Here is a 13,607-nt window from a genome sequence, read left to right on the forward strand (position 1 = left end):
GACACTAGGGCACCTGGACCTCTTCAGCCTCCGCAAGAGAAGGTTGAGAGGCGACTTTGTGGCTGCCTGTAAGTTCATCATGGGGGCACAGAAGGGAATTGGTGAGGCTTTAGTCACCAAGGCACCCCCAGGGGTCACAAGAAATAATGGCCACAAGCTAGCAGAGAGCAGATTTAGACTGGACATTAGGAAGAACTTCTTCACAGTTAGTGGCCAAGGTCTGGAACAGGCTCCCAAGGGAGGTGGTGTTCTCCCCTACCCTGGGGGTCTTCAAGAGGAGGTTAGATAGGCATCTAGCTGGGGTCATCTAGACCCAGCACTCTTTCCTGCCTATGCAGGGGGTTGGACTCGATGATCTATTGAGGTCCCGACCCTAACATCTGTGAATAAGAGGGAAGTGTTCAAAGAAATGGCAACTCCCACATCTGGCACTTGGGGACACAGGGAAACAGGAGGCTGCTCAGGAGACTCAGCTTCTCTTGTGCATTAGGACTGTGTGAAATTTTGATGAGTGTTTCTTTTCAAAGCTGTTTTAATACATTTTGAGCTCAAAACAGCAAAATTGAAACAAACAAAAGGCTTTGAAACAGCTTCAAAATGAAATGAGGGCATTTGAAAGTTTTTCTAAACATTTTTAGTTTCAAAGCAGCCTGTGGAAGGAGGTCGGGGAGAGCCAGGGCTGCGCTCTGGGCAGCTCCGCCAGCCCCATGGAGCTCAGTCCGGCAGCGGGAGGCGGTGGGAGAGCAAGTGGTGGAGCCACTCAGAGTGCAGCGCTGGCTCCGAGCGCAGTCCTGGCCAGTGGCTCTCCCCTGCCTCCTGCCTCCAGGCTCAGCTCCGTGGGGCTGAGGAGCCTCCCGCCACCGGGTTGTGCTTGCCAGGACTGCACTCCAAGGAGCTCCGCCACTGGCTTTCCCGCCATCTCCCACCGCCAGGCTGAGCTCCATGGGGCTGGTGGACCCGCTCGGAGCGCAGCCCTGGTTCCGAGCACAGTCCGGTGGCTGATGGCTCCACAGCCTCATGGAGCTGAGCCTGGTAGCAAGTGACGCCATTTTTGCTTTTAGCAGTTTCAGGTGCAGTTTCCCAGAAACCTCTGCATCTATCTCCTTGAAACTTGGCAGGCTGCATGCCCTCAGAAGGGGGCTACCATCCCTGCAATTTTCATCCGAATCGGGCACAAAATGACAAAGTTATAGGCATTTTTATGATTCCCCATTATAGCCTATAGGCGAAACCTTGAAACGCATCCAAACAGTGAAATAGCTTCAACAAAACGACAAAACAAAGCACTGTCCCTTTGAAATGGCGAAACACAAGGCGAAACAAAATGGTGCTTTTTTACACAGCCCTATTGTGCATTTCACTGGAGCCATCTGAACTTTGCAGATCTGATTTTACATAGCATAAGCTTAAGGGCAACAGGCTTCTAAAGGTGTCATATAGGGGGCTTTTCAGAACCTAGTGCTGAGGAGCTGGAAACACCGCAGCAGGACAGCATGATTGTAGGGAAACCTATACGCAACCTAGGCCTTAGGTTATAACGTAGTAATCGAAAACCTATGAAAACACAGCGAACATCAAAACACAGTGAAGCATTGAATACCAGGGCAGTTTGACAGCAGGCTGGAAGAGCCTTGTCATACAGCTAGGATCTTGGATCTAGGTGTACTTCTGTGAGCTTGATCTTTTAAGTCAGGATTCCTTGCCTCTCAGTATTCCATGGCAGTGAAGGGGATTTTTCAGGCCCTTCACTGTGTGCTCTGTAACAGAGAGGACACTTTGCATGTTGCAAATGGTATCTGGGTTGTGATTTTAATCTGGAGTGTTTTTTATGTCCCTCCTAGTACTTGGCCACATGGCACTGATTATCAGAAGATTCATGAGGAAGTTATATACAGGGTTGGGGAGGGGGGGGATGTTCACACACACATATACATCCCTACATCTTTGTTTTTGTGCAATAGAACAGATAATCCTAGAAATAATAGAAAATAGGGCTGGAAGGGAGGTTCAGGGGCCATCTTGTCCATTTCCTGCCCCATGGCAGGATGAGCTATGCCTAAGGCATTGCTGACAGATCTGTCCTTTAAATTTTCAAGTAATAGAGAATCCACCACCTCCCTAGAAATCCTAGCATGCTTAGTGGGAACTTTAGGGAATAATTTCTTGTTTTTTCTTGGCATAGTTCACCCTAAAGTTGACTTTCTCCTGACATCTTCCCTTCTCTATCCACTGCCATTGCAACACTGTCCTGCTGACTGTGGTTATTGTTTTTAGGTCCAGCCAGTCTCCTGTGACAATGATGAGGATAGGAGCATTACTAGAGTGGATGAAGGGCTAGACGAGTTCTTCACCAAGAAGTTGATCCAAGAGGAATTGCCGTAAGTACAGAACAGGTTAATTCAGGCTCATGAATATTACCTGAATATGAACCAAGGATGTGTGAACAGGGTGACTCTCCTCAGGGTAAAATGACCTTGCATGGTTTCCAATTCAGACTACAGGGTTACAGTTACTCCTAGTAACTAAGATTCATTATGTTTCTCTACCTTTCTTCACTCAGGAATCTCAAAGCACTTGACGAACCTTCATAAAACCCAACACCCTTATGCAGTGGGTCAGATATGTGATTCATGCATCACAGAAATAGTCATTTCTGGGGTGGAACATAACTGCTGTTGTGTACAGCAGTGCTACATGGCAGTTTTTAGGACAGTGGGTGAAACAGAATTGGAGCCAGATCCTCAGCGGGTATAAATGTGCATGTATCCATTGATCTAAAACAATTAATACTGGCTGAAGATCTAGCCTACATGGTCCCATTCAAACTACCAGGGTTGGGATTGAGGATGGCAGGATGTAATTGCCTACACTGGGACTACACGTAGACATGGGGGCCTATACCCCCATGCTGTGCAAAGAGAGCAGTGGAATTTTATAGGACCACAGCTTGGTAGGTTCTCGGCTTGGGGTCTGATTCCAAAGATGGAAATGAAAACATGGAGGAAGGTTGGTCAGCACAGCAGTGTTCTTGGCTTCTAATTCTGTACTGACTGTGCAGGGGATGTGTCATCTAATGCAGTCAGTACAGAACTGGAAGCCAAGAGATCCTGGATTCTAACCCTGGAAAAAAGCATTAGCTGGGCACATGGTCTTGGACAAATTGCCTCCATGTTTCTGTTTCCTTATTTGCAGGAACAGGAAAGACTACTAGGTCAGTCCTTTGTAGGTAGGAAGTGATGTGTCAGTGCTGAACATGTATCCTCAGACTTATAAAACAGGCAGCAGGAGCTGTGCAAGGCTTGGCTCATTGTGGCTTGCAAACAAAGCTCTGCAGTGCCTGGGCTCCTCAGTGCGGGAAAAGGAAAAAGGAGCCCATGGGCATAATCCTACTTCACTTGGACAACCAAAATGCAGCTTGAAACTAACTCTGAGTGATATGACTATTGTGTGGGACCAATTCTGTTACCCCTCTGTCTGTGTTGATGCCCCCATTATAGGAAGAAAGAGATGCCTGTGCATCTCTGGAGGGTGATTATATTCCCATAATGGGGGCACTTATGTGCCCAGAGAGGGGGCAATGGAATCTCAGCTACACAAGAATCAGGTGATTCAGTTAGCCTCAAGCTGCCCTTCGGTGATCCACTGGGTGAAATGGGATTCTGCCCCATGTTTCCCTGCTTTTCACATCCTTTCCTTCCTCTTTCATATACTTCTCTAGTCTTTGTTCCCCTCTTTTCACTGGTCCTGTAATTCTGTTGGGAAGCACCTTTCTCTTTGCCCAGGGGTTTCATCCCTGCTTATTTTTATTTCCCTGAAGTTAGTCACTTCTGATTTCCCTTGATTTGCTGATATTGGTTGGAGTGACACCTGCCCCCTTCTTTCCTCTCTTGCAAAATCTGACCTGTTCCTCCTTGCCACAGCTCTGCTCTGCATGTCTGCACTGAACCCCCCAGACTTCCCAGAAGGTTGGCCATCCAATGCACAGCCCATCTGTCTCATGAGAACAAGAGCCAAAACCCACATCTGAATACGGCTGTCCAGGGACATTAACCAGTGCATAGTTGACTTCTAAAATAAAAGTCATGCTTTGTCATATAAAATAAAATACTCATAGGCCCAGGCCCCAGGAACACAGTACCTCTCTGCTCCCATGGGCTCTGTGTTACTGAATGGAATTCATCTGGCAGGGCTGGGGGAATCTTAAATGTCCAGGCTATTTTAGAGCACCAGTTGAGCAGAGCATGCTGCATAGCAGCACAAAGAGCACCCTGTAAGGATTGTCAGTCATTAGCACCATATTTTGAGTGTCAAGGTATCCTGCCTGCAGGGAAGCAGGTGGCATTTTCACACAGGCAGCTTTTATTCTCTACTCCCAGGCTGATTTAAAGAGACAGGGGAGCCAGCTTCTCAGTGTGGGTTGCATTGTCCCCACAATGCTCTTGGACCATATAACCCTGAAGGGAAATGCCCAACATGCCATTTGTGTGTGGTATCTTGGGAACATCCTCCCCATGTTCTTGACTAGGTCTTTAGAATATCCAATGAGGACTCTGCCTCTGAGCATCTGTCCCAGAACAAGAAGAGACATGACACGGGAGGGGCAGACAAAAGTGACAATTTTTACCTGATCTGGCTCCTGAAAGCGCTCTATAGATGTGACCTAACACAAATGCATGGCTGCAGAGAGCTTTAATAGGGCCCAATCCCACGACAATCTGAAACCTCATTACATGAGTTTTCAGATGAAGGCACTCCAAAGCAAAGTGCCTTCAGTAATTTGTGTCGGTGTGTGTGCCTGGAGCAGAGCTGGGATGATGCAGCCCAGTCCTACTCCCAGCATTGTCTTCAGAATGGGAGGAGGGGGAAGGGAGTGGTGGGAGTTTGGTCTGGGGTTTTTTCAGCCAGTGCTGGAGGGTGGGGCAGGTGGATTGGAGACCCCCTCAAGGTGGGGGAGGAGGCTCCAATCCACCGACCCCCACCTTCCAGTGCCAACTGGGCAACCCCCAGAACAAGCTCCCTCTGCTCTCTTTCCCCCCTCCCATTCTGAAGATAGTGCCAAAGGCTTGAAGTGGGGAGGGGTGAGGCTGGCAGAGAGTAGCTGCAGACTCATAGCTGCTCTAAACTGAAGCTAGATCTCCCTCAACCACTGGGACCCAACAGTGAATACCTGTTAGGTCTGGGGGACTGCGGTAACTTGTGGTGTTTCCTGTGAAGTGCCATGAGTTACAGAAAGAGAGCTGCACTTCTGTCTGTGTCTTGGGGTTTTAACCTGCACCATGCTGCCTCAGCCACTGAAAGCTCTTGGCTCTGTACGTCACTCAACTGTGAAGGCCATGATGTAAAGCTGCCCTAAGTCAGCCTGTAGCACCCATGAGTGTTTGTGCATGTAAGACCTGTGCCCCCCGTGGAAAGGCAGCCAGGCATGCATGTTTCTGTATTGGCCCTGGCAATAAAGAAAGAAAGCTGGCTTTGTTCCAGGATCAGTAATCCCAGCCTCAGGGCAGGCAGAGCTGAGTCTCTGCCATTCCTTGTGGTGTGATTATTCTGTGACAAATTCTTCCTCTTCGTGGTTATGCAATGCCTTCATTTACTTAGATTATTTAATTTCTGCCTATTACTTTGGGGCTAGAATCTTTGGCAGTGAGCAGGAGGCTTCCTCAGCTGCACCCAGGTATGACTGACTGACTGGTGAGTGATGCAGCCATCCAGAGCTGTTCTGGGAGAGGCCCGGGCAGCACTAGCACAGGTGTTGTGGGCAGGAATCCTCTTTGGCCCAGGGAATGCTGGCAACTCAGCCACCCAGGGCTGACCTTGCTGACTGCCTGTTTCAGGGCTGCATTAATCCAGCCTCTTGTGGAACTAAGAATGTGGCTGTGCCTCTGAAAATGAGACTCCCAGTATGGAGATGGTAATTAGCATAAGAAAGTCTGCAATAAATCTCCCAGGGGAGGGATCCCTCTACACCAGCCCTCTTCTCCCAGTCTTTCCTAATAACCCACTGTCCTGTTGTCTGGAAGGTAGCCCATCCTTGTACTGGACAGCATGCTTGTGAGCTAGGACTGGAGTTGCTGCCCTGAACACAAGCAGCTGTGCTCAGCAATGCTGCCTTGCCCGTTGATCTTTCCACTTTTAGTGGTCAGTACTTTTAAGCCGACAAAACAGCCAGCAGGTGAGCAGAGCAGGGGCTCCCTTTGTCCCAACCTCTGAGCCAGGATTCATGACCCACTGTCTTCTGAGGGGTATGATTGGTTCCCTTTTCCTACCTCTTCACTGTAGAGAGAATGGGCAGACTCCTCCAGGCTACAGACAGGCAGCAGAACATCTGAGAGCCTGCCACAACTCTCAGGACTGTGAGGCATCAGGAGTACAGTAGCCCCAATTCCAGCTTTCATTTCATATCTCCAGTCTGCAATTGCACTAACTCTTTCTGGACTTCTCTTATCACAGCCGAGCTGCACTGGAAATCTGCCCAGATTCAGCTCCTCTCACATCCTCTGGCTCCCGGACCTTCAAGAAGAAAATAGGAAACTTCTTTGCATTCAAGAAGCCCAAGTCCACCAGGGTCTCCAAGTGTGAGAAGGAACCTGAGGGGAGCCCAGTGGCAGCCAAAGGCAGGAAGTCTATGCTGAGTGACATTTTAAGGTCTTCGAGTAAGGCAGGGGAAGCTGCCAAGCCCCTGAGCAAATCTGAAGAGGGTGGGTTGGCTGTGGAGCCCAGAGCCGATACAGAACACAGCCAGACCCCCGATGCTGCCCGCAGGATCAGGCCCAAGTATTCCAGAGAAGGCAAATCACAGTCACTCATACTCCTATCTGGGGAGGATGAGGAGGTGCTAGGAGTGAAACATGAAAAGGTAACTCCCCTACCCTCTAAGCCCCAGAGAACCCATGCTCCTGGAAATCACTGCCCAGTGCTGTTGTGTCATTAGTATATTGACTGTGGCATTTCAGGCCCTACTCCTCCCTGCACAGGGCAGGAGTGGATCCAAGTGTAGCTGGATGACTGATTCCCTGAAGCCCTGGGGACCAGGGGCCCTTGGACCATGCTGTGTGAGAGCAGCAGCTGGGGACATTTTTTGAGTCCCCAAAGCAGGTAAGGCAACTCCTTTCCCATCTGTGCTCAGCAGCACCTTCTCTCCCATTCCATCTCTCTTTCTACTTATGTCTCTGGGTGCAGGAAGGGGACATTCACCTGCCACTGTCCTCAGCTGACCCAGGAACAAGAGGAGCCCCAGAGCTGCTGCCGCCCTGCTCTAGCTAAGGCTCTGGGAAGCGACTGCAGGGAAACCAGGCTCAGCTGGAGACGCAGGCAGTGGTGGCAGTGGGCAGGTTCTCCACCCAGCTCAATCCCCCTGGGTGTTCCCCACCAGCCTGGGGTACTGCTCCCTGGGATACTGCTACCTTAGAGGAGGGGAAACCTGCCCGCTACCACCACTGTCCCCAGCTGAACCCAGCTTCCTGTGCAGCCACTTCCCACAGTCCCAGCTGCAGTGGGGCAGTAGTGACTGTGACAGTGGCCCCTTCCTGTGCCCCGAGGCCTAAGTAAAAAGGATGAGGGGAGTGAGTGCTGAGAGCAGTGAGGGGAAGGGAGAGATTCTTACCTGATTCAGGGACTTACAAAGTCCATGGCATGGTCTATTCAACCCAGTGTTGGGGGGAGTGGGGCTAGGAGGGGAAGGATACAGCCACCCCCTGCAATGCCGGCTGCTGCTTTCACATTCCCCTTTTCAAAATCCTGATTCACCTCTGGCAGGGGGATTTGGCCCCTGGCTTTTGGCAGGCACATTGCTGAAGTAACTCTGTGATAGAGAGCGGAAATATGGAGATGCCCTTTGCTTGAGATTTATCTCTTGTGGTAGAGCGGAGACAGACCTGGACTAGACAAGGAAGGTAAAAGGCTTGCTTCATTAAGCTGGTTCTCCCTGGCTCTCCCTCTCTGACTGTCCCACCTCTGCAGCCTAAAGTAGCTACACAGGGGCAAGTGTGGTCCCATGCCCACTGATGTCATTGGAGAGACTCCCATTACTTTCAGGAGTGATGAATCAGGGGCAGGTAGATGGATGGTGAGGGATGAGGCTGTGGTGAATCAGCCCTGGCTTGGCATAGATGTTCATGGAAAGGGCTGCTGCCTTTCACCACAGACAGAATCTGCTACATGCATGCATGAAGGACATGAGCACAGGTGGGGATGTGATGCCCTCTTGCTTCTTGATATCTGTAAAACAGTTGGGAGGTTTGGGTGATGCCAACCAGTCCAGATGCAGCTGAGCCCCAGTGTAGTCCTCACTTTGTCTCAGCTGGTAAGGTATAACAGGATGAGAAGGAGACCAAGGGGAGTCCCATGGCAGCCAGTAGTACTGACTTGGGTATACTCCCAGTGTTGAGGCTGGACTGGGGAGTTGCAGGCAAACACAGCCAGAAAACAAGCTAATCACTGGGCTTGCAGGTTGTATCAGAGAGGAGTGATATTGACTGTAAATCTGCTGCTGGTTGGGGAGGGAGGGGAGATATCTAGAGAGGCACAGGCACCAACAGTGTGGCCAAGGAGACATGTAAAATCCATGCCTGGAGACAGCTTCCTCTGGCATCGTGGGATTTGTCTCTTGGCAGCATGCCTCAGACTAGGTAGGATAAAGTAAGGGACAATACTTGCTTAGGTACCTGAGGTGAGACCCTTGCCCTCTTCCCTCCCTTTTCAATGGGTAAAAGGTACAGAGTAGTACAGAAGGGGCCCTAAAAGTCCCAAGTTTGGCTAAGGGAGGATTCTTGGATTCAGGCACTGTGAAAAACAGCCAACCATGATGGCAGCCAGCATGGGGGGGCTTGGGGACATATCCACAGAGGGCATACAGGGGGAAGGGGCAGGGTAAAAGGGGTGTGTTGGGGTGAGGACACAGCACTGTGGAGATTCCAACATTGCAGAAGCCCAAGGGGCAGCTCATGAGGGGCATCATAACTTAGCCAGACCCCCACAGCGTTTGAGTGACACCAGGGTCTGTAGAATGGCCTGCAGTTGGGATGGCACAAACATGGTTTATAGCTGTGGGCTACAGACATTGTGCTTTGCCTCTGAGAGAGAATGCAGAATCTTACCCTAGCATCCCATTACCTAGAGCAATGGATCTCTAGCCCCACCAGTTTGCACACTACTCTGTCATTCTCAGCCATGAGAACCAGCTTTGCTCTGTTTGTCCTCAGAAAAGGCACTTTGAGAAGAGTGATGGAGAGATCCCCAACTCCTTTGAGCAGCGAGTCCATGTCATGCTCCACCGCATTGGGGTCACCAAGGTTCTGTCCTCTGAGGGCAAGAAGAAGCAGGTGAGCTAAGCCTCTGTGTTTTTCCAAGTCCCACATAGCCATTGCCACCTGCAGCTCTGGTTGGGGCTGTGACAACATTTGCAGTACGACACAAACCATCCCACAGAATGGCATGGCCCAGAACTGAGCATGGTTTCCCCCTCCCAAACCTCTTTGCTAAACTCAGTCACATGGTCTCAGAGGAAAATGAAGCCTCCTAGTAAGTGGTAGTCCCACAATTAGAAACCCAGCTGCATTCCAGCTGACAGTGAAGTAAAATCCAAGTGGAGCAGGCTGACCAACTGTTCATAATAACCTGGTTAATGTGCATGTATGCCATTGCCCTGTCCTGGCTGGAATTGGAACAAAACCTGCGCAGGGGCCTGATGCTGCTAATGTTGATTCTGCTTTAGCTGAGGCAGTAGAGAAGAAGGAGCATTCTGTTGCTGTGAAATGGTCATTCATTTGCTTTTGTTTGTTCCCTCCTTGGTAACTTCCTTTTGCCCGCTAATAACAAGTGAAAGTGAATGAGCATAGAGATTGGGGAGGAAACATGCCTGATAATTTGTGCCAGTAGCATGTTTACTTCAACAGCTGGCAAAATAATCGAGTGACTCATTCTGGCATCTGACCATACTCTTTCACAGATCACCCCTTTAAATTAACAGTAAGTCTTCTGTAATGCATTCTGTTCTAGTCTGGCATGTATTACCCAATTCAGATAACTGTGTGTTTAGAGGCAGGAATTGCTCCATAGTCCACTCTTTGCCTGTGGAGCTGTAGGGTGTTATAGAGTGAAGTGGTCTACCAGATTGAAAGAGGATGGCTGTTGGGACCATAATGCAGAAAACTGGGATAGTTAAAGTGTTTGCTATGGATGGGCAACTAGTAACTGGAAACTAGTCTGTAAAATTCATGAGTTGTAGCCTCTGGTGGGCAAGCTAATAGTGGCTTGGGCACTTTATTTGGAGATTTGAGAAATGGTTTGTTTTAATATGGCCACCCTGATTTTCAGTAATAGTTTCTCATTGCTCATGCACAAGGAACCATGTTTGCAGGCAACTGTAGACACTAATGATAGACATATAGCTACTGTGAACATCTGCAGGTTGTTGTGGGCACAGATTAAGAGGCCTGGTTGAGTTATGCTCCTATGAAAATTTGCAATGCCATGTAACAGTATGGGCAAAGATAGAGCTGATCTATAGGTTTGCTTTGAAAGGCTGAAGTGTTTGAGGCCAAGAATAGAAATCAGTGTAAAAGAGTGGGTGTCTTTGGAAAGGAAATGCACACCTAACAGTGCTACAGCACCCTTAAAAGGATCTTGCAGCACCCAAAGGTGCCTGGTTTAGGTACACAGAAACCTTCAAGTTTTTTTGCTGGGGAAGGGTGACATTATCCTGAGTTAATGTGAGAAGCAGATGATGGGGATGCTTCGTGGCAGCTGCTGCAGAACACAAGGGGCAGGGAGCAGCAGGGTAATTTCTCTCTCCTCTACTTTAGCATGCTCTGGTGCTAGTAGTGGAGCATCTCCAAAAGCTGACAGGTGTTGGATCCCCTATTCCCATTAGTGTATCTCCAGAACATAGATGCTTTGAGGGAAATGTGCAGCCCTTCTATAGAGATAATTACTTTTCCCCTGAGACCTAGTTATTTGTTTTCACTAGGATAGTCCTCTCTCCTGGAGCATTAGTATTGTTCTTGTGTCTACAGGCCCTCATTACCAGGGATCTGGGTCCATTTGCTGCAGAAAAATGCGGATTTTCTCCTTAATGGAGAAAAACGCAGATTTTCTCTTTTAAAGGACAAAATCATGGATTTTCCCCTTTAAAGGAGAAAAACACGGTAAGTGATGGGTTTCCCTTTGCATGCTGGCCAAGTTCCATTGAGGAGTGAGGACTCCCCAGCAGGGCTGGTGGTGGCCTGTGGCTTGGAAGCGAGGGGCAACAAACAGCATGTGCTGAGCAGCCCTGCTCTTGCCCTACAAAGCGGCAGTGGGGAGCAGCTGCAGCTGGGCCTATGTTCTGGTGAGCGAAGCAGGTAGGGGGAGCTCTGATTTTTCCATGATAAAAACCCCAAATCAAACACCAAAATGTATAGGTATTTAGAATTTATTTTATTATAATGATTGAGGCACTGGTAGGCTTCCAAACTGCTTAAAAATTGTAAATATAGCAATAAAACATTGTGTTCAACTGATACCTATATATATAATGGCATTTCATTTTAATTGAGGAAAAACACAGATTTTGGGGGGGGTTAATAAGAGAATTTGTGTTTTTATCAGGAATTTTGCAATTTTTAAACAAAAGAAAACAGGATCCCTGCTCATCACAATGGCATGGCTCTCCTGTAACTAATGGATTTGGGCTTGAGAGGGTAAGCAGCCCATTTGTGGTCCCAAGAGAACATGTCATAGAAGTTAAGAGTTACAAAAGACGTATGACGTCATTCAATCCATCACACAACCCATATAAGACTGCTCCCCATATATGTGCTCCAGGGCTTTATACTGCCTAGTTTTAAATGATGCACATGATGGAGTTTCCTTCTCTTCCAATCTCTCTGTTTTCCTTTGCTGCATTTCATGGTATTGCTTTTTTGCAGCACCTCATTAGACCACCCCCAATGACTCCTCTGCCATCTTGGGGCCAGATTCATAGCCCACACTCATTGATGGAGGGCATCCCATTAATATCACCAGGCTTTGGACCAAGACCTTTGTGTATAAGTTTTTGCAGTTTGCGTGGCCTCTCCCTCATCAACATGGTATTCAGCAAATTTATTTAGAAGCTTGGTTGTTTAACCTGCCTCATACGTTGCACTTTCCTATCCCTTTCTAGCTGCTTTACCTCTTTGAGCTTCCCTGTCTCTGTGATGGAGAACCTAGAAGTGCACTCAGTATTCTCAGTGGAGACAAACCTGTGCCACATACAAAAGAGCTGTTGCCTTCCAGTTCCTGGATGGTAATGTGTCTGCACTGACATTTGATGGTACTATACTCGCATTGTAAGCCCTTAACTAATTTGCTGCCCCTCTTCTCTTAACTGTTTTGCAGGCTGTGACTTGCCTGCCTCTTTATGTGCTAGCCTGTTCTTCCCAATGTAGAAAAAACTGCATTTTTCTGACTGAGGCTGACTATTTCTTGTCCATGAAGTCCAGGGCACCAAGGTTCACATCCTCTTCAAGTTTAGCGTGGATGTCAGGCATAAATAATATGCTGGATTCTCATGGCAGTTGTTTATTTTGTGCCTTTTTGTTCTTCTTTGGGCACCTTCTTGCACTGAGCAGTCTCTTTTTTTCCGTTCCAAGAACTTGGGGAAGGTTCTCCAAGCCACTGTGAAGTCATTTTTAAAGTAAACTTTCACAAGGCTGTGTAACAAATGCATTATGAAAGCCCAGTTATCTCTGCTGCATTCCCTTCAAACAGCATGGGTCTGATCCACTGACAGAAATAGTGTATGTGGTCAGCACCTGTCAGGATTGGGTTCTCTAAATCATACTCTGTGTAACAGTTCCTTAAACAAATGCATGTTCCTAGCAGTTCCCTTTCCTTGAGAGAGCTGCTCAGACAATCTGTTCCAAGCAATCTCTGTTTTTACATGTCATCCTTTAGGGAGTTGATTTTCCAGCCAGTGGCTGTTCTCATGGCTCATTAACCTCACAGGTATTTACAAAGTCTTCCCTTAGTAGCTAAGTAAAAGCTCTGCTCTGTCCTTGCCTGCCTACTTGAAGGCAAGCCCTGCTATTTCTGAGTCTGGATGATCTGTAAATTTGAGCCCCATCACCTCTTATCACACAGGTAGCTCCACTTCTTCCATGTGCAGCCCCAGTGCTGCTCACCTTGTGACAAACATCTTGCCCTGGCCTGTCACTGGAGAGCTCTAATGAACAGCCAGTTCCATTTTCAAAGCCTACCACAGCTTCAGCAGGAAATGCTGAGACGTTACACTGCAGTTTGGCCAACTGTGATTGTGATCTCTTTCCACAGAGGCATTTGCTCTTTGCCTCTATGCTGTCCTCTGCTGTGATTCCAAGCTGGAGAAATTCCAACATGATTTCCAGTGTTCTGCTCATTGCCCCATGGTCATCTTTGCCCTCTGTGGATGTCCTGTTGAGAGATATAAAGGATTCCCCTTCTTTGCACTTGAGGATCCCTGGCACTGGCAATTGGTTAATGGTCAAAATTCCATCCCACACCCCGAGAAAGCAAATCCTTTTACCCACTCTGTTTCCTAGATTATACAGCCACTGTTCGAGGGGCCTTTCTTGGGTCCTCATGATGCCAAAATATCCACTGGACAATAGAAA

General features: G+C 48.4%; 1 protein-coding gene across 1 annotated transcript in view; it reads left to right on the top strand.

The window, feature by feature from the left end:
• The window catches only part of CARMIL2 (capping protein regulator and myosin 1 linker 2), a 129,212-nt gene that overhangs the window by 93,860 nt on the left and 21,745 nt on the right, over positions 1-13,607 (top strand). Inside the window, exons 32-34 of the mRNA XM_059713291.1 lie at positions 2,275-2,378; positions 6,448-6,853; positions 9,198-9,317. Of these exons, the coding sequence (XP_059569274.1) occupies positions 2,275-2,378; positions 6,448-6,853; positions 9,198-9,317 (630 nt within the window). The remainder of the gene's footprint in view (positions 1-2,274; positions 2,379-6,447; positions 6,854-9,197; positions 9,318-13,607) is intronic.

The sequence above is a fragment of the Alligator mississippiensis genome, chromosome 10 (assembly GCF_030867095.1).
Source record: "Alligator mississippiensis isolate rAllMis1 chromosome 10, rAllMis1, whole genome shotgun sequence".
Classification (NCBI taxonomy): domain Eukaryota; kingdom Metazoa; phylum Chordata; order Crocodylia; family Alligatoridae; genus Alligator; species Alligator mississippiensis.